A 21517-nucleotide genomic window follows, 5' to 3' on the forward strand; every position below is an offset into this window, starting at 1 on the left:
ATATCCACTTACATAGAGTATATGCAGTCACTGAGATCTCAAACTGGAAAAACATTCTGTTTTGAGGTGCCATCCAACCACTTACATCCCACTGAAGTCGCTGGAATTTAAGCAAGTACTTGGTGCTACGCATGGGCACAAATTCACCACAACCAAGTGCACAAGTAGGCACAGAACAGTCCTCCTACAGTTATGATTGCTCCAAAGAAAGGCACTTGAAGGTGCTAATACATGTCTACTAAATAAAGAGCTGAACTAGATCCAACAAACCTGTTAAAAATAACGCCAGTTATTTTTAGTTATCAAAGCTGCTCTTCACAGGATGTCCACCACATACGCTGGAAAGGTTCTCTATAGTTAGCGGTGTGTTTTCTGGCCAAAGGGAGGAGGAAAAGGTTTTCCTAAAAATGGAGTTGACCCTTTGGAAAAGCAGGAATATCCAAAATCCTTAGAACAGAACCATGTGGCCTTCAGTGCAATTGCCTAAGGTGTAAGGATTTTTGCCAGCTGTGTTGCAGACTGCATTGCACAGTATCACAATGTGCATGTTTTTTAATTAGGGCAGCAAGGCTAAAGGTAGGAATTGTCCATTGTAGATCATGCACGTGAAAGAGGTGACAATGCTGTTTCAGACAATTTCAGCCCTTTGAAATGTTGCTCTCGTGTGACATTTTGGCAAAGCTTTTGTCTCATTTAAAAAAATGACAAAGGAGTATTTGTATTTCACTGGAATGCTATTTTATCTCAAGGGTCTATGTTGAGAACACGATTACAGACATTACTGCTTTACAAGAGGACACTTTGGCATCCTCTGTTCTCCAAGCCAGCGGAGGACATTCATTCTGTTCTTCCACTGCTGCTGCAGGACCCGCCACTGACGGTGATGGAGGCTCACAGTCCAGCAGGCCATTGCTTTCTCCTCAAAACACACCCCAACTATGGATCTGGATCTCTCAAACTAGCCTTTCCACAGGTGGGATTCTTATTCCTCTCATAAAACAGTACCAAAAATGCAGCAGTAAATTTAAAATTACCACAATGGTGAAATTAATCAGTTCCGAGATTGTGATTGTGAGGGAATTCAATAGAGTAATGACTAGGAAGAGACAGCCAACAAACGTATTCAGATATGTTGAACTCTGAACACCTTACCTCTTTCCAACATGCTGATCCATCATTTTTTGTCATGGAAACTCCAGCAGGCATGGTTAGAGAAGGAAAAAGGTGCTTTTCTTCAGATGGCTCTCCCATTGGAGATGAAATTTTAACAGTAAATGAAGTGGAATAAATACAATATTTAGATTTAGAGCAGAATAGAAAGCATTGATAGGACTTCGTGTTTTTTTCTGGTTGGAAAAGTTAACTATTTCTGATTTATGTGAAACATATCTAGACGTCAATACATATTGACCCCAATCTGTATAAATGAAGAGCTTCCAGGAAGAGTAGTGGGAGAGAACACAAGCCTAATTATTACACAAGTAATAATTATTGCTCTGTTTCTGACCCATACATTTAGGCATGTGCACACCATGAGCATGAGGTGTCTGATTCAAAGAGGCTTATACAGTGGATGCTGCCTCTAGGAAAACAAACTTGAAACGGCTTCTACTATTACACTTACCAACCCACATGCACAGGGTGGGCTCCAGCAGTCAGGGAATTGGAATGAACACCACTGATTGTTTCAGCCCTCTTTGGAACTGGAAATTTCAAGCAAAAATCTGCTTTTCTCAACTTTTACTTCTTCTAGCTATACGCAGAGAAGGCCAGGACATTAAACTATAACTTTCAAGGCATAGTTCAGTCTTCACAATTCTCATCTTTGCACAATCGGTCAAGACCAATTTCATTTTTTTTCTTCACAGAGCTGAGGATTTTGAACAGGCCGTACCAGCTAGCTTCCCCCTCTTTCTTCCTGGTCAAGGTTGAAAAAAGAGTTGTGTGCTGTCAAAAGGGTTGTGTGCTCCTCCTTGGAGATTTGATCATTTCAGTGAGTCCATAATTTTACAGAGTATTTAGTTGTTCTCTTGCAACACACTAAAAAGTAGAAAACAGCTTCCCCCCTGCTAAATCTTCTTAAACAATAATCCATGATCTTACTGTGCCCGGTAAAATCACAGAGCAGATCCTCCTGGAAAACGTGTTGAAACATACAGAAGGCAGAGGCTGAGGAGAGACAGACAACACGACAAATCGTGGCTGACAAATGTAGTGGTCCTCTATGATGGAGTGACTGCATCAGTGGACAACGGAAGAGCTACAGATGTCATCTGTCTGGACTTCTGTAAGGCCTTTGACATGATCCTTCACAACAACCTTCTTTCTAAATTGGAGAGATATGGATTTGATGGGTGGTCTGTTGGATGGATAAGAAACTGGTGGGATGGTGGTGCCTGAAGAATTACAGTCAATGGCTCGATGACCAAGTGCAGATCAGTAACCAGCAGCGTCCCTCAAGGGTTCATACTAGGACCAATACTATTTAGTATCTTCCTTAATGACATAGGTAGTGGGATTGAGTGCACCCTTGGCCAGTTTGCAGCTGACACCAGGCTGAGTGGTGCAGTTCATTCACTAGAGGGAATGAAATCCCTCTTCATCCAGAGGGATCTTCATAGGCTGGAAGAGTGTGCCTGTGCAAGCCCAATGAAGTTCAACAATGCCAAGTGCAAGGTTCTGCACCTGGGTTGGAGAAATCTCCGGTATCAGTACAGACTGAGGGAATGGATTGAGAGCAGCCCTGCGGAGAAGAGCTTTGGGATACTGGTGGAAACAAAATTTGACATGAGCTGGCAACGTGTTCTTGCAGCCCATGAAGGCAATCGTATTCTGGGATACATAGTAAGGAGCGTGGCCTGCAGGTCGATGGTGGTGATTCTGCCCCTCTACTCTGTTCTTGTGCGACCCCACCTGAAATTTAATAGGCATCTTTCTATCTTAGACAAATTACCCAGTTATACAAAGGAGAGCAGTAAATAGCATTAAAAGCATATAACATATCAAAGCATATAACAGAAGCTGGAGACATGGTTTTGCAGCCTTAAACTCTGATTTGCTTCAATTAGCAAGTCATTTTATTTCCATGTGACTTGTTTTCCTATCACAAGAGGAGGGACATACCATACTTACAAAACTAAAATGTTTTGTGTGTTTACTTGGGTGTAAAATGTGGCTATACTATTTCTTTAAGTCCAGGAAAGGACACCAGCCAAGAGAAGGCAAGGGATGTTTCCACAAAAGCCCAAACCCAAACCAACAGGATAAAGAGGTTACGGACAAAGTTATTTACTCTCTATTTATATAATTCATTGCCTTTTGCCTAACAAAATATTCTATTTAATTGGGTTGTCGTTAAACACCTTCTGAAATCATATTTAAACTCCGCCTGCTTGTAACCTCCTATAAAGGGAATGGAGGTGTGGAAGGGCAGAGGTTTTCCTCAGCTGGAGAAGAATGAGTTGTGCGGCTGGTTCAGTTTAATCTGTTACATGTCTCATTTAGTTATAAATGCAAACTACATACAAAATGCAAACTATCCACTTCGCAGTGGATCAGCATTTCTACTTGTGTATGAAGTACGCTACACTCTCTTCCAAGTTAAAATCAGCCTTATTCCCAATGATGCCCACAGCAGCTGCAATGCAGCATGAGTGAAAAAAAAGAATAAAATGCAGTAATTCAAACTGGTCTTTCCCAGTAGAGACCCAGAATTTTCTTTGATTCTTGCCCTTTTTATTAATGGCTTGTCCCTTCCCCTCCCATGTTTCGCTAAAAAAATCAGTAAATCAGCAGGAGTAGATTTAATCATTCACCATTGGGGGGTAAAAAGATAAACAGATACCAGTAAGGACTCTTGAAACTCCAGGAAAAAAAAGAATGTTTAATTAGCATATAGGCACAACACCCTGCCTGATATGCCTTACTAACAATACAAACCAATAACCTCAGGTCAAAAGATAAGTTACAATACATGCAAACACATCTGGATTGTGCACTAAGTAACATGTTAGATATAGGTACATCTGTCAGATAAACATACATCTATCCTCCTAAAGAACAAAACTTCAGAGACTATTTCGAAAGTAAAAGTACAACAAAACAACCATAGTTGAGCAGCGTATCGGACACAAAGCATCCTACACAGAGACATTTGACCTTTGGAGGCAAAAACTGTAACAGGCAAATAGCTGAGAGCCAGATCCCCAATTACTTACTTATGAAAAGCTCTCAGTGAAGCCTAAGGTATTATCAGAATGAGGTCTGAAGGATTTTGCCCTTAATGAAGAACAATTATGAGTGGGTAAAAATGTCTCTATTGGTGAGAATTTTAAATCATATACCTAAGTTTAATGTTGCTGATAGGAGTGAAAAGAGGAAAGAGTGAGTATTGATACAGATAAAACAATGCTTTTGTAAAACCCTTAAAATAAATAATGATTATGAAGGAAAATCTGGGATAATGAACATATCCTGAAATAAAAATCAACGTGGTTAAAGTTAATAAATACTTTAAATAGTTATGTTCCTCTTGATCCTACAGAACAATAACCAATATTAAGAACTAGGAAAGCAGAAAGAGGACGAAGACCTCCTCCTTATTTTTAAACAAGGGTGATCAGCCCCAGTATCAATTCTCACTATTAAGCTACGCGTTTGTGTGTTACAGGACTAGCCGAAAGGAAGGGACGGAATATACACTTACTGCCACTGTAAATTCAACGGATCTATGTTTTCTTCCACATGATGACTACTCAGGGGCTCAGCCCACTAACGATACCGGAGAACTGGGTGGGGGGAGGAGAGGGACAGGGGGAGCGAAGGCTGGGTTGAAGGCAACTCTAACCCCGTATCGGTGTGTGACAAGTGCTCTCTGTCACATGGAAGGGGACGTGTCTGTGCTGCCGCCCAGGTTTCCCAGATTAACTACGGGCTGAATCCGGGCTGCTACTTACGCAGTTACAAAATACTGCGGAACCCCCCTCGGACTTTGCTGGCAGAGTGTGCCCACTGCCGAAGGCAGCGGGTGAAATACGCTATCCCCATTGCAGCTAGCCAGCCCGTACACCCTGAGGCGTCTGTGTCCGGAGAGAGCCGAAGGGCGCAGCCCCTCCATGGTGAGAACTGCTGCTGCATCTGACTGGCGCAGCAGGGCTGAGGAGCGAAGGAAGGCAAGTAGATAGGCGCTTCAGCCCTTCTCTTTCTTAGGAATCCTGAATCAGCTGGGCTTTTTCAGCTCCAATTGCAGAAAAGCAAGCCTGCTCTGCTTCCACGGTGTTAAAAGCTATGATGGACAAGATCCTCAAAGACAGCAAGATCGCGATGACGAAGTCCTTACTTGGAGACATCCTCCCTAAAACACCAGAGACAAACAGTGGGTGTTTTACGACTGGGATTTCTACCTCTATGTGTGATATGGCTGTGGTGGAGTGGCACGGAGAAGCGGGTAGCAAGGAGCTCCACAACCCCTGTGCGCTGTACAGGGGGATCACTGCACGAGCTGGTTATACAGACGTACCAGGCGAAGCCTCACACCAAGCAGGTCGCTGCTGCCTACTCGCTACTGCCACAGCTCAAACGCCGCGGCAGTGCTGTAGCAGAGGCACTCGGGCCACTTGCACGCGAAGCACACAACCCGGCTGCGGGGCAGACACGCTCCCCGTGCAAGATTTCTGCAGAAAAGCCATTTCCAGCCTGGGCTGGGGCTGCAACGCCGGCCGGGGTCGTGGATAACACCATGCGTGCTCAATTCTTTGAGCAGTCACCTCCCACGTTTTAATGAATGCATTGTACCCCCAACTGAAAACATTAATATTAGTCATCAGCAAACCGAACATTACTGTGACCATAACCCTTTTTTTGTTGCTCTGAACACAAAACAAGTATCTAGTTACTCTAGTGATTCTACTCTAAACTGTGACACTGACCCAAGAGGTAACTTTTGGCATATAAATAGTGGATGCTTTTCCAGAGGGGCTGAACTACCACATTGTCTACTGATTTTATGATATGGATGCTCAGCACCTTTGAAAAAAACCCATGTCTAATCCTTTGTCTTCCTCTCTGTCCATTTTTAATACTGCAGCACGAGCACAGCACCACCCCTGCGCATTGCAAGCCTTAAAATGCATTCAATGTTCTGAAATGCCAAAGAACCGATAAATGCACATGGAGCACAAAACAATGAACCGTGAGAAGAGGAAACATGAAGAATTGTACCCTGTAACCCTAAGAACATCAAGGAAGTTTGGTAAAATGGGGTACAGGCAGATAAAGCAGCAGTTAATAGCATACAACAGAGATGCCAACTGATATTGACAGTTGTTACACACTTTCTTTGTTAACAGAGAAACAATAAAACCAAGTTAAGAAATCATCTTTTGGACCACTTTTTCCCTGTTTCTTCATTAATTCAAAGATTTTTATGAAACTACTGTATGGTAACTGCTTTTGTACAGAAAATACACAGTAAATTGGTTTTGTGGTCCAAATAAACCATGCTTTTTTTTCCATATCATGCATTGGGATGCAATCAGCTTCTTGTCAGTCATTACTGAAAAGAACAAGCACATTTTTGACAATAAAAAGCTTCTACAAGTAACATTTTCCATGTTCATTTCTACAGCAATCAATAGCCAGAACTATTTAAAAGGCTTCTGGAATTTCCTTTCCTGTTACTGTCTGCATTTCTAATTGAGGAATTTTCCAGTATTTGTGACGTTTCCTCATGCAGTTATTTACAAGGAGATGGTCCTTGTGATGAAGAACCTTAATGAAATTTACAGTTGCTAAGGTACATTTATAAATGCTAGCAGTTACACTCAGACAGAACGAATGGAATTTATTGTGCAGCTCTGGGCTGGGCCAGCGATATAATTAAAGTGCAAATAAAGACAAAAACCACAAGCCAGGCAGATCCATTTTTCATCGCCAGTGTTAAGAAGCATCATGACTGTGGTAAGAAATGTCAGATCAAATAGGCCTAGGTCACAATCTATTTTAAACATCTGTCTCCCTGAGAGGATTTAAGGGAGGTATACAGTGATATAGCCCTATTTCTTCAACTGGCTGAGTATCATTGGAAAAGTAAGGACACTTTTCCAGCCAATTTTTTTTCAACAGTGCTAATACCTGCGTTTTATACTATGATGCACTTTTACAGCATGCAATTGAGCTCACTTTCCATGCAGCTACAACAGGCCACTCTTGATCAGGAAAATTTAGGAAGTAGCAACTAGCTGTAGAAACGACATCTATCTACCTGGTATGTCGCTAAAGCATAGGCTTTGAAAACATTTACAAGTAGCACATTGTCTTAAACATACGCCCATATGCAAATGATAAGTACTAGCTCAGATAAAAATATATAGTTTGTGTTTGCTGGCATTCAAAGTTTGCCACTTATGTGAACAATTTTAGAGCTAAGTCAGTGCCGAATGGCTGAACAAAAAATAGACATTTTTCAAACCGCTGATTCCACGTAAACCGGAACTGTCACTCCAGCTCCTACTGTTCATTGCTGATCGCTACCCCTTGCCAGACCAGACATGTGTTTCTCTCCACAGTGTGTCCAGAAAGTGCTCTGTAGCCTGACTTGTCAGAGAAGCTGCAGGAGGTGCAGAAAAATAAAGTGCCTTTTCCAGGGCTGTGTGCAACATGACTAACCATCCCACTGACTGCACGTCCGGGTTTATTGAGTCTCAGGTATTTCCTTGATATTTCCTTCCTAACGTCGTATTTCCCAGCTGAAGCTTGCAAGGTTGGCAACTATTTACAGCTGTTCAACTAGTTCATTTGCTTCCCATGCTGTAAATACTCTCATTCTGTATTAATGAAAAAATATTTACAATTCATTTATAGGTAAAATCAATTGCCTTAGAAAAGACTGACAAGACATTTAAAGAAGGTAACATTTTATAAAGGGTAGCATGAAATGTATAGCAAGTATTTTGAACAACTACAGAACTCAAGATACTAGATGCTGCCTTAAGGTCACTCCAATGTAGCAGATGACTGTTAAGATCCTGTGTTTCAATGACGTTAACGCGGTATGAAGAGATCACTACCATTACTGCCTCAGCGAACGGACGGTCAGCCATCAAACCAGACCACATCACAGCCATCTCATTTTGCTCATTTATCTTAATATACCTGAGTATATTATCACCGTTTAAATCTGTCCCCTTAATTTGTCACATACGACTGCTAAAATGAGTACCCATTCACAGGGAAGTCTCCTATTTTCCATTAAATGCATAGTCCCTACTGAAAACATTATCTTTGCAAAGCAGCAATCACTTGATCCAGGTAGGAAGCATCTTTGTCTTCCACCTCCGATGCTCATTTTCTTTGCCTGAGAGGGAAATGCTGTGAGGCTCTGTATCTCTTACTGGAAAAGAGAGCTTGCATTCTTCTCCATATTTCCCTTGCTGTCTTTAGGACTTGGCATGCATAATTTTGTTCATTGTACTAAAGCTTTCTGTAGACTCTGAGGCAAAGCTGGCTCTTCAGGCAGGGAGTCTGGGTTCAATCTTTAGGGAAAGCTCATACAAGGTATCTTCGTCTATGATGAGTGTCTTGTCAAGTAAATAGTGGGTGACCTGGAATGGAGAAAACACAGATGAACAGACTGTACGTTACTTCCACAAAAATTTCTCTGCTTTCCTCTTCAGCCCATTTTGGATCCTGAGATTCCCTCACGTTGGTTTCTTGAGAAACACAACAACTCGTCTGAATGGTGTAAAGCTGGACCAGCAGTGCTGCAGGAATCAAGCATGGCCTCTTAGGAATGGGCATGTCCTCAGCCAGGTTACCTAAGCCCAGGTTGCTCTTCTGGAGTCTGAGATGAAATCTTCCCTAACGGCACGGACTGGCTTTGGGAAAATTTTCATTGCTCCCATGAGGGACAAGGGGAAAAGACCTGCAGGATGCACACAGCATCAGCAGGTGCTCAGGCCACCTCCTGTCCCCTAATCCCGGGATTCTGGGATTCCCTGGGGAATCACGCTTCCAATTGGGCAAGGAGAAGACATTTCCCTTTGAACCTGTTCCCTAGTACCCCAGATCCACGAAGGCTGCAATCCCGAGACAGCTTCCAAAGGAGGGAAAAATTTGCTTCCCTATACAGTGTCAAATAAAGAGTTTCTGCCCGGGTGAGAGTACCGCAGCCCCAGAGCACCCGTCCATATTTCTGTCTCTGTGCGTGGGAGCAGAACACATTGATTCTTGCTTTCAACAGCAGCTGTAGCTTACAACTAATTGCGGCCACAGCTTTGACTTCATTAGCAGGTAACAGTGCCTAAGAAGAGCCTTACCTTCTGCTGATGGTCTATGCGGTAGGAGGTCTGCTGGAACTGGCGTATCTCCCTGATAATATGTGAGATCTTTCAAAAGAATACACGTATATGAGTAAGTACAACTGCATTTTGACTTCAGCTAAGCCACATAAGGCAAGAATTTTGCCTCAAATTATGCAATTTATCATGGGAGAAGGGAAGGGAAGGGAAGGGCAGAGATCTTCTCCTAATGGCTTCCAAGGATTTCACTTCCCTAAACTAACCATCTATTGTTCAGTCAGCCTCACGTGAACCACCTTGTCTCTCCTCACCCCATGCTGATTACCTCTCTTCTCTTTGCCTCGAGTGACTGCTGCAATGTGTAGCCATAAGAAGGGCACTAAGATGAGATTAGAAGAGAAATTTCCATACTTTCCTCTGAGGAGTTGTTACAAAACATTGTGTGCTAGTTGGAGAGAAATCAACTTTAAAATGCTTTTTTTAGATAGACCCTAGCACACATGAAAAGAAGACTGTGATTACTGCTTTCTGATGAATCACTACATTCCTTTAATTTTAGTTATTTCAAAAAGTCTTTTCTTGCCCCTTCACGAGCTTTGGACAGCTGCTTTTTCTGTCTGTCGTTTCTCGGATAGCAAATTGAGGGTAATTCACCCTGTAAAAATATTCAGTTTACCAGAAGGTGGTGATAGAAGACTGGATCAAGCAATTGCTTTTAAATAGCTACCTATCTTGCATGATGCCAAAATACTTGTAGGTCTTAAAAGTTAAATTCAAAGGAGTTATAATTAAATCAATAATTAATGCACATAACATAACACCTGTTGGGAAAGCACATCAGGAGCTGAAAGTTACCATTCTCATTTTGGAAAAATTGACAAGGCCTTCCTCAGTGAAGTTTGGTGTCCCTTCTTCAATAAATGCCAGGTCCGTCAGGTACATTCCAAGGTAGGGAACGGCAGGTGGGTTACAACTGTGAAACAAGAAATCATCGTATTTGCCGGTAGCTAAATTTGCAAACTAATTTTTTTGTAACTCGCACAAACTCTTTATTACTTAACATACTTCTAATCAGCAGGTTACATTCACTTCGAAGACAAAGAGCTTCTCTGACTTCGCTTGAGTTGCATTTGCGTTTGGCAAATGGAATGTATTCTGTCCAATATCTAATATTAATCGCAGATAACCTTTAGTAAAAGGTAGAACGGTAACATGACGGAGTGAGAGAAAGGACAGGTAAACTCTGGAATCTGAGAACACCTTCAAGCACACTTCAGTCCTACAAACAGATCCTACACACAAGTCATGTAGGCGTCTTAGGATGCATGTATGGGCATGTGTGAGTGTGTGCACGCGTGTGTGGAGATATATACACATATATATGTATATACATGCACATATATACATATACTTAAACATAATACACATATGTATGGATATATGCATGTATATACATATGTATATGTAAATGTATACCTATATGTATATACTATTCTGCCAAAGCCTTCAGTCCTTCTCAACAGTAAACACAAGGAAGAACGAGAACGATAGAGAGGCAGAAAAGACGTTCTAGAAAACTGGGAACAGAGACCCTAAAGAAGAGGGATTTTCAGATTTTCTTTTCTGGGAGGGACAGGAGGAATGGGATAACGATTGTTGCTCCCCTAATGCAGTAGTCACTGCTCCACGCTCACTGATTCTTGCCTCAGCAGAAAGAGTAGCACACGTGGTTTTCTGAAGCTCTGGCGTAAGAAGAACGCAGAGTGCTGGCTGTACTGTCAACGTAGGCAGACCGCTGACGGTGCTTAGCAGTGCATTTCATTCTGGGTATTTTTTATATTATGAGGATGACTGTTGTACACAGGCAAGCAATATATTAACTGAAAGGTGTATAAAAATACCTGTTCATATACTGAGAGTAAAAACATTTTTAAAAAGGTGATTAGCTCCCCAACAATATTTTTTACGTAAAAATTGACTAACTTGAACTATATATATTTTGAAACATTCCAGTAATTTCTCTAGTAGTTAAATTCTTTGCTTCTCTCAAGATCATTTAAAGTAGTGAGTTGTACCACTCAATCCTGGAAAGCCGACTTCAAATTACAAACTTGCAAAAATAAAGGTTTTACACAGACGCAGCTGGACTTGATCCATAAACGGTAGAACCCTTGTCACAGTATATTTTGGATACCAAATTTACATAAGGTCAAGCACAATTTGTCAAATTAATTAAAGAAAAAAATATTGAAGGACTACTGTACAAAAAAAAGCAGGCTGTTTTCCAGGGTAGCAGAGTACAGGAGGCTGGGAGGCTACAGGAGAGGAAATACCACGGTGCATTTGTCCTGTCCTAAACTTCTTATCTGGAACAAGGACTCTTTGGAATCCTGTTATCGTGTAAGAACTTTCATTTATAAACCTACCTTTACACTTATTGAAAAAGTTTATCAGTGTAAGCAAAACCCCAACAGGGAACATTCACACAGAATAATAGTTTAATTTGTTTCAGTGGTTCTCTGGAGATATTATATTTATCTACCGGGGTACTAAATCACAGGATATTCAGCAAAACAATAATGCCAAAAAGAATAAACCCATAATTTAAAAGGTTATTAGGTAAAAATATTATCCAATATTATATTAATTATTAAAGCTTAATCAAAGCCAATTCATCTTTAACATGTACTATCCACTGCTTATAACAGAACACAACTGTATATTGTAGGGAAGCATACTTTTTGAGTGTTTCTCTGAGGTTTTTAAATCTTCCTTCAGATGACACAGTCTTCTGAAGCTTGTCCATGAGAGCTTTTGTCTAGAAAGAAAATGCATTACAGATGTCATTGTTGTTGCACATAAATGACTGGGATTAGATTTTTAGAAAAGGCGTCACCAATTAGCATCTTCACCCCATTTTCAAAAGTAGTAATGTACGCATTAGGAATTTAGCTTTATTGTAGTTCCTAGTGCATTTCTGAAAATGGAGATTAGGCAGCATTAAACATTTTCCTTTGAGTGATACACAGAACCTGTATCTACGCTAATATTATGAGCCTGCAAATCCAGGAAAAAACACAAGTTCATTAAATTAATGGTTACCAATTCCGTTTACTGTGTGTTCAAGAATATTAGCGACTTGATCTTACATGTTGCCGAGGATCCTCAGCTGCGATTACTGAAATTAGTGACAGTACTGTCCTGCAGCTTGCACTAAGATGGTTTTGCCTCCAAGTTTCTGATAGAAGCTGAATATGTATTTGAAAATATATTACTGTCTTATACAAATTACTTTCAGTGGGCACCATCAGAGCCCGGTTACTTGATAAGTGAAATAAATTTGCTTTTCAGTCTATTTATGCTATAGAGTTGAGACAGTATAGAGAATAATGAGAAATTTGTCATTTTTGAAACTGAATTTCCAATTAAGGGAAAGCTGTAGGCAGTAACAGACACTTTCTTTTTCTTCTAAATGGCAGGCTGATGAAACACTCAGTTATGTTTCCAATAAGTACTGGAAAACTTTGCAACAACATTAATCTGATGGTTTTTTGGTCTTTTTTTAATTGAGAAGTTTAAAAATCAAACAAATTCTAAACATAGAATTTTGTGGAGGTATATTCTTTTATAACAGTTTGTATTGAAAGGATTTTAAACACATTTTTAAATAAAAGGACGGAGCACCGTTTATAAAGCGGCTGAGAGAAACTTGACTGGAGAAGGCAGTACAGTCAGAATGTATTTTAAGTGGATTTCCTTGCTTCGGCTGCTTTGACGCTTTGCAAAAGCTGCAGAATTATACGGAGGAGGAAATGAAATGACAAAAGCCCACCTTTTGCACGTCAATTAGCCAGATCTAACATGGGCAGCCCAAAATCTTCCAATTAGCTGGAGTGAACTCTGTATCCAAATACTGCCTGACTTAGAAGTGATTGGCTCTGTCCTACTGACCTCCTTGCTCTGTTATTCCACCATACTAAAATATTCTCTCTTTTTTTTTTTTTTTAAATAGTAGAAAACTGAGATCAAATCAACCAATTTCTTCAAACCATTTAAAACAGAGAACATAAAAGACTGGATACTCTTCATCCTGGCTAGTCTTTTTTTTCGCTTGTCTTATTTTTGTCACTGACAGTCATTATCACAGCCTTAGCCACGCTGCTGACACTCTTGGTAGCAAGGTAAGGGTTAAAGGGAGGTATTCACTGCATCTAAATGGGCCCCTAAATGGCTGTCTACAGTCTCTTACTGGGTATCAAAAAACTCACCACCCTGAGAAGAAGCGCTGACCTTTCTACCGACTTTCTGCACAGGCAGGGAAATACGTCCCCTGTTTTAGGCACCTGAGCTGTCTTTTGTTATAGGTAGTATCCGCATAGATGTGTATATCTGAAAATACCTAAATTTAGTCTTCTCAAATACTTCAGTACTTCAGGCTCGAGTTGTAGTCTTAGGCAGCTGCTGATTCAGTTGAAATCTGTTTGATCCCACAGATATTTAATTAATGATATCATAAAAAAAGGATAAATGAAATACAAAAGACCTTCACATGAAATACCAGCACCACTTGGTGCTTCCAGCAAATAGTCAGAGTATTATAGAAGTAGAAATATTTATGGGAGAAATCCGATCTCAACACGTTGTTCTCTGAACAGCACACTGACGAAGGAAATCTAGAAACCCTACTTGTAATCGCATCTTTCTTACCTGTTTGGATACTTTACCCCAAGTTTTCTTAAGTCTGTAGATTGCACTTCTGTTCAAGGCTGACGTGATTTCTAACACACCATTATAATTGTGCATACATCGACAAATATCGGCTACTGCTACCCACTTTTCAATCGAGTTGGCCCGGGAGCTGACATCAGCGTAATTCATGATTTGGGAGGCAACGAGGTTACTCATCTGACCAGACAAAGTGGACGAAAATTAGGACATTTAAATATAATCCCTTTCAACATACGATTATTTAATGAACAAGGCAGAAAAGTCTAATTCACAACAGAACTTATGGTTCTCAATAAAATCAGAGAAAGTGTATTCAGAACAGTGTTGTAGGGAAGTCGGGGGAGTGATGATATGAGAGAGTTAAGTAAGAGATGCAATGGGGAGTATCTCCAAGCCAACAGTAATAAAACTGGTTGTGAAGTCTCTCAGTAAAATTCAAGGAAAATGGTAAAAAGCAAAGATACGGTTGGGGATATAAAGGACATTCACTAAACAGAATCGGTGTTATATTTTCATTCTCTGGAGAAAATTTAGTTTCTTCTGTAAGCAACAAGGCATTTTAATAGAGTTTAAAATGTTCTACTCCATTAAATTGCTATTGAAATGCTGAATACCAATTATTGAAAACGAGAATTTTCTCATCCTTTGATTTAAAAGGTTAATCACAAAAAGACATTCAGTCACTACTAGATAAGAAGTTACATCAGATTGTGGAAAAAAAAAAAAAAAGATATTTTTCTTCCAGAGGTCATAGACAGTGTCGAGTTCCTAGAAAGCAATCTATATTTAAGAGTACTTACATCATTAAAATGTTGACTAGTTTTCATAATATAGGGTGTTCTCTCATTTTTATCCACCTTCATCCAGCCCTGCCCAAGAAACTCTCTAGACAATGAGGGGAGAGAAAAGAACCAAGCAACAATGTCCTTAATAAACAGTACAGAGTCTCTGTCTGAAACCGTAGCCTAAGTGGATTTCGAGTATACTTCATTTTGTTAGAAGCTAATAACATAGCTTTACACCAATTCCAGCATTTCACTATACCATTTTTAATGCTGCCTGAAGCAGTGAACACTACAAAGAAGACTTATTTTTCTTTTAATCCCCTCCCCCAGTCCCCCCATCCTAATTTTCATCATTGTGATCCTATTTGAAATTGGTCTTGTCAGCTTAACATGGTTATATCCATGTTAAACTGCTGTATGAATGAAGCTGATTTGACATTCCCTCCCAAGAGACTGAGCACTTCCATACCACATTCACCCTGCACTAGCCCAGAGCCTCAGACCACAGATTTTTTCTCTTAGCGAAGCACCGAGTCTTTCAAAACATGATCAGACTGCAGGGGACTCAGAGGCAATGACAGAAAGAGCCGAAGGACACTATCCCTTTATGTACGCAAGGCTTTTTGCCATCAGCATGAATTCGTGTAGTGCCTCACGCTGCCCGTCAGTACCTCGTCCACCGTACTCACTTCAGTCACTCGTAGGAGAACACTTACTCATAGGGTATGCTTCGGAAAACTATGTGATCTAAAAGAGTTATTTGCTCTGCAAGCTCCATGGCCGACAAAGTCTCAAAGCACTCTGGTTTTGGACAATCTGACTGCAAAAATAAAGAGAACACTTAATGATCTCTTTTTGCACCAAGGGTCATTTCAAAGCACTGGGTATTAAAAACTCATAGGAACTTTCAACACAGAGTTGTAATTAACTTCTTTGCCACAAAGAAATAAGAATTAAGAAAAACTGCTAACAACATAAGGGTAAACATCAGGCTGGAAACTCATAAGAACACAAGCGCATACCAAGTCATGAGTATGTAGGTAGGTTAATTAGAGTCTGTGCATTCTACGTTACATTCCACGTAATCACTCTGCACTGAATTCGCTGCCCACGCTCTTCCTTGGATCAATGCAATGCACTTATAGATGGTGTGACTACGGTTTGGAGGATGCACACTGTCAGTCAAGGCCAGCCATGGTTCTTGGCAGCTGAGATGGCAGACACTTACCATTTTTTATATACTAATATCTTCCCCCCACCCGCCTTTTTTTTTTCATCATGTGATTTAAATCTAAATCCTGAAGTTTTGACCTGTTCATCTTTGATATGGGCTCCAAATTCCTACTTTCTCTAAAGTGAAATGTACATTCCTGATATAAAAGAAAAGTATTTCTGTCCAGAGTTGTAAAGCTGCAGTTGTGCTACATTTTACTGACTTAAAACCACAACATTTCTATAGGAATATTTATGTTTAAATTTCAAGATGAACTTACCATCTGAATGATATCCTCTATTTTTAGATGGGTATCATCTTGATCATCCTGAGAAAGTGCCCTGAAAAATTAAGTAGCAGAACATCCTATATAAATAAAATTGTCTATGGTTATGAGTAATCCTTGTCACAGATAGGCATTCATGTTTATCTAAAATAAATCCTAAAACAGCAATTGAAGAGATAAAGAAAAAAAAAATCTGGTACCTAAAAATCTCATGTCTTCTTTTAAATAAAAGTGTACAAATTGGTGTGACATCAGACTCATGTCAGGTAAAATGATGGTCATGCTGGCTTAAAATCTCTGAGCTAAGAATGTTCTTACTCACATACTGCAGAATGTTCAATGCCAATAGCTACTGTACTTATTTGCTCATTATAATGTTTCTATATCTATCCCACTTTGACTTTAATGCAAAGAAGTTTGGTGGACAAAGAAAAAATTCCCTTTTCAAGAACTGGATTGGCAATCCAAATCCACAACATGATAACAATAATATTTAATAAGAAGCTCTCTATCCTGAATAATCCTAGGAAACCTAAAGATGGGAAATTACATCTGAAGCCTTTGCTCTGATTTTTAAACTCCTGTGCTAAGTGATAGTTGGGGGAAATGTTTGAAAAATCAACATTTGAGAAGTAAAGACAGCAAAATAGGCATGCACAAAAGACTGATTCACTGGGAAGTGTTCTTTATTGGCACTGCACTGTCCTACTCAGTGTCCCACAAAAAGAGCTGCAAGAGTGGAAACAGACAACAAACTGCTACCAGATTTTACATGTACCAAGTACATAATTTGCTTTCAGTAATACAAGTGTTAATCCGTGCTTCCAATTCTTCCATAGAAAACCTGTCATTATTAGGGTTATTTCCGAATAATGGGTCAAAAACAGACCCAGCAGAATTAATAAGTATTCATCAGAAGCCATGTACCTGGATGTAGTATCTTGTCACATCTTACCCCTTCATTTGGAAAATACGGACTCAAAGAAACCTTGAATAGACTGGATTTATATAATATAGAAAAGAGAAGACTTAGGGAGAAAGAACAGTATGTCAGTATGTGAAAGATTGCCTTTAAAGACACCAACGATAAGGCAAGAAGTCACTGGTCTGATTCGCATCTGTTTCAACATTAAGTTCCATTTTTCAACTGCAAGTATAGGTGAGCACTGAACAGGCTTTCTGCAGAAGCTGAAGAGAACTCATCAGCCAATTTTTCAAGGAAAGTTTAGATGACCATTTTCAAAGAAGATCCAGTTCTACTGATCACTCCAGAACACACAGCAACTGGAACAGGTATTTCCTCATGTTCCCTCCAATTCTTTATTTTTGCACTCTGTAGTTTCCATGTACCAGCTGGGGAAAGGGTTAAAAGAAAAGGAGACTGGAGACTTCAGCTATGAGTGTAAGATACGGAATTTGTACTATGTGGGTGGGGAGGAAGTGTTAATGCTTAGTACACTAGGTTCTTCTGTTGTGGGTTGCTGTTGTTTCCTTTTTAGTTTGCCAAATTGGAGGATTAGGTTAAAATCAAATGCAGATACGCAGGGAAAGGATCTAAGAAACCTCCTTGCCTTCACTTTCAGCCTACCAAATCCACACAAAAAGCCCCTTTCTTCACAGGAGATGGGAACACCTTATGTCTGATGGGCAAGCTGTGCAAAGTCTTGAATACCTGCTTCTTGAGGAGAACCCTAAGCTGCTTCTCCAGATAACAACGGTGTGCAGCCTCAGTAACTGTAAATATACTGGCAATCTGTCTTTCCTCAGCAGCTTATTTTGTGCTTTGTCTCATGACTGATTGCCTGCAGAAAGGTATTGTTCATCACAAAACAAGAGTATGTGCTTCCTGGCAATAAAAAAAAAGAGAGGGCTTGCCCTGCCCCAAGTGTTCTTAGTAATCTCGTAAAGTCATCATTTGACTTCCTTACATATAACTTTATATTGGCTGGAGTTATCATCTTTGATACAGAAATTACTGTATTTGCTTAATACAAAATAAAATAGGAAACATGAGATTCTTAAAAGGTTAAAAATACTTAATTTTCCCCCATCTTTTCTTCCTGTTACTTTCTAACATGACATCGCACATTTTACGTGGACTTCCAATCCCTCATTCTAAAGAGATGACTGGTGCTTTTTCTCTAACACTGTGGTCTCATGAAAAAAAATTCTCCTTTTATCCATAAATGCTCTACGTTTAAATCTGCAGAGGACAATGCATCTCTAGACTGGGTCCATGTGAAAAGAGTTATGAGAGAAAGCCAAGGTAAGGAGAGATTCTGCCAGACTGTTTAAAAGTATCCCTCTCAGGACTGAATGGGGTGACACCTCCATTGTTATCCTTAGAAATGAAGGAAGTGAACATGTAGGAAATAACTTTCTAATTCTTAGAGTCAGCAGCCAGGATTAGACCTCTCTCTCACTTAAACTATTCTTCATGCCTGACTAGCCCAAATATTAAAATAATTTTCTAGCGGGAAATATTAACACGCGTCTCCTCACTTCTTTATGGTACATAAAATATTTTAAAAATACTTTAAAAGCTGGTGTAAGTTATAGACCCTGGTGAGATCATACAAGGCAGAAAACTGGTCATCCATCAAATTTTGAACTCTGCATATCCCTGGATTTCATTTACATTTATTCTGAGGAAGAAGAAGGAGGAACTGTTTCTTGATCCACCTTTTTTTTTTCTCCAGATAGGACTATTTATCAAGGTTCAGTTGGAACCTTACACCTTCGGCTTCACCATCAATGAAATTTTACCTAGATTTCAGGGGTTAGTAAATAAGGCTCATAAAATCTCAAGCAAAACATACTGCAGTAGGTTTGCCTGGCTTTCAGAACAGATATTGAATAAAAGTAAGCTTTTTTACCCTGCAGAGAAACCCTGTCACTCCATTCAACAAAAATCTCATCACGCAAGAAATACCAGCTGTTCTGTTTGATGACTCAAGAAGGCATGAAGCAGCTCAGTATCTCTCATAAACACGTTCCTTGCCATTCATATTCTATGCAGAGTCTTTCCCAGAGCTGACCATAATATCTTTGGAATATAAATCAACCTTCCCTCCTCCTCCTCTAATCTCTGCTAACAAAGCAACTGTTTTTCCAAGAAATTTGTATGCACATATGCGCACATACACTCAAAGGCTGGGACAATTTGTAAAAAGAGACACTTGTACACTGTCAAGGAGACAGTCCATGGAACATATGTAGGCTCAGAAAACATGAACTTTCTTTCACGAGTGTTAGAACATTGAATTTATCATAAGAAATGCTTTTCCTAACCTCACTCTGAATTCCTCTACTTTTCAGAGTCAAGAGTAGACTACAAAAACTGAAATGTGGGGAACCAAGACCTACAGTGAGGGTTGATGTGTTTTGATATGCCAAGGCTTTTTAGATAAAAAAGCCTGCAGCAAGCACCTCTTCAGAACAACTAAAAAGCCTATTTTATGACTTAGTAATTGGGTTAATGACTATTTTCATGAGTGGTATGTCAACTGGCTCATCCCTCCTTCCCATTTTCATCCTGTCCCAGAGAAGACTTTTGAATGAAAGTTTCATCAAAACTTCCAGTTATGACTAATCTGTGCTTTCATACAAAAAATATGCTGTCAAAAATCTTCAAATAAATTGATTTCTAATAATAGTAAAAAAGCCCTTCAGTTCTAGGCAGGTAATTTATATTCCTTCTCTTAGTAGTTTAGATGAAAGTGCTCTATCTGGAAGAAAACCAAAAAGATAACAGCTTTCCAGGGAGATGGGTATGTGGTGCTGATGGACTGGGCAGCATTCCTGCAAGCCAGACATTGGTATGTGAAACAAACGAGGAATGTGATACCGGGGAGCATCTCTACACATTTCTACAACAATAAAGACTCTAGACACCTTCAGGACATCCAGGGTGGGATTCACAATCTCTGCAAGCCACTGCCTGTGTTCTCTAATTGCCTGAGAAAGGAAGGTGTCTTCTATGATCTCTGGAGGAGCAGTCAGGATGCCTAACTTTAGACAATTTTGGTGGACAGAATCTCCTTCATGATAGGCAGTCTCCTTGGAAGGAGTGCTTCATTAGGTGTTTACAGTTCATTTCAGGGTTAGGTGCTCCAGTTAGACACTGTGGGTCCCACCAAAGAATTTTTTCTAAGTAAATGCAAAGAGGAAATCCCTTTCCCCTTACCCTGTCATTCTAACCTACGGACAGTTCAAGGAATTCAAGAAATAAGTTTATTCCATTACAGGCCTTCTCTTAACATTCAGAATGTTGACTGTAATCTGCCATGTTGGCAAATGATGGAAAATCTGTAATCTGATGCAGCAAAAAAAGAAACCGGTGTTTCTTTTTGTGTGGTCTACAAACTGGTGTAGAACAAGGTGCCTCTTCACCTCATGGTGTCTCAGTGTAGTATGGGAGCGTTTTTTTAAAGCTTATCAGTTCTCAGTCAAGAGGAACATAGTCTTGTTTGTCCATACTACAATAAATAGCAATCTTCAGAGACAAGTAATAGAGAGAACTCTCCAATCTTAGGGAAGAGCAAGTTCAGTGTTTGCTTTAACCTACTTCCACAACCTGCCATGGCACCATGGGAGGCATCAGGGAAGAATATCAGGGAGAGAACCATTTCACCATTTCTGTTTCACCATGTCCTCTTTTTCCACCAGAAGCAGTATCTTTGTTTTTATTACAAATACAGAAAACACTTTGTTCTTCTGGCACTAGAAACATGGTTGCCAGCTGGGTTCGTACAACTATATTGTCAGATAGGATGCAGTCATGCGGCTATTGTCTCTTCTGCTTCTGTGGGTTTCTCATTTTCCATTAAATCAGCTCCAGAATTGAGCAAGCACCTTTTCAGCCTGCCAGAAAAGCTAAACCCTCCTGATAGAAACAATTCCTCAGTTTTGTATTTTGTGTTATTAAAAAGTTACATTTTCAAAGAACAATCCAGAGTTGGTTCCACCTCTGAAGCTGAGAAGCTGGAGTACCAGAGGGAATGCTGCTTGATGCCCAGTAGCTGCGATGGTTCCTGGAGTAGCCAGAAGTGTGTATTCACAGACTCCATGGGACAGCAGGTCACTGCTTAGGACTAGCAACAAAATCTTTTTTTTGAAGGCTTATAAATATTCCTATTTTAATAACATGCAATAAAAATGAAGGCTTGTGGAAGAGTAAAGGAATGTGCATGCCTGTGTCACTACCACA

The 21517-nt window shown here is 40.0% G+C and overlaps 1 protein-coding gene across 3 annotated transcripts in view; it reads right to left on the reverse strand.

The window, feature by feature from the left end:
• Positions 1-3092: 3092 nt before the first annotated feature.
• RASGRF2 (Ras protein specific guanine nucleotide releasing factor 2) overlaps positions 3093-21517 on the reverse strand; it is a 131945-nt gene continuing 113520 nt past the window's right edge. For 2 of the 3 annotated variants that reach the window (XM_054185103.1, XM_054185102.1), the window contains 8 exons: positions 16303-16363; positions 15526-15629; positions 14825-14909; positions 14004-14201; positions 12035-12114; positions 10152-10269; positions 9315-9383; positions 6502-8600 (listed from right to left, as the gene is read on the reverse strand). In XM_054185103.1, the coding sequence (XP_054041078.1) occupies positions 8508-8600; positions 9315-9383; positions 10152-10269; positions 12035-12114; positions 14004-14201; positions 14825-14909; positions 15526-15629; positions 16303-16363 (808 nt within the window). In that variant the 3' untranslated portion in view covers positions 6502-8507. Of the gene's footprint in view, positions 8601-9314; positions 9384-10151; positions 10270-12034; positions 12115-14003; positions 14202-14824; positions 14910-15525; positions 15630-16302; positions 16364-21517 lie in introns of all 3 variants that reach the window. The other variant, XM_054185101.1, reaches the window with a different exon arrangement.

The sequence above is a fragment of the Rissa tridactyla genome, chromosome Z, assembly GCF_028500815.1.
Source record: "Rissa tridactyla isolate bRisTri1 chromosome Z, bRisTri1.patW.cur.20221130, whole genome shotgun sequence".
In the NCBI taxonomy this organism is placed as follows: Eukaryota; Metazoa; Chordata; class Aves; order Charadriiformes; family Laridae; genus Rissa; species Rissa tridactyla.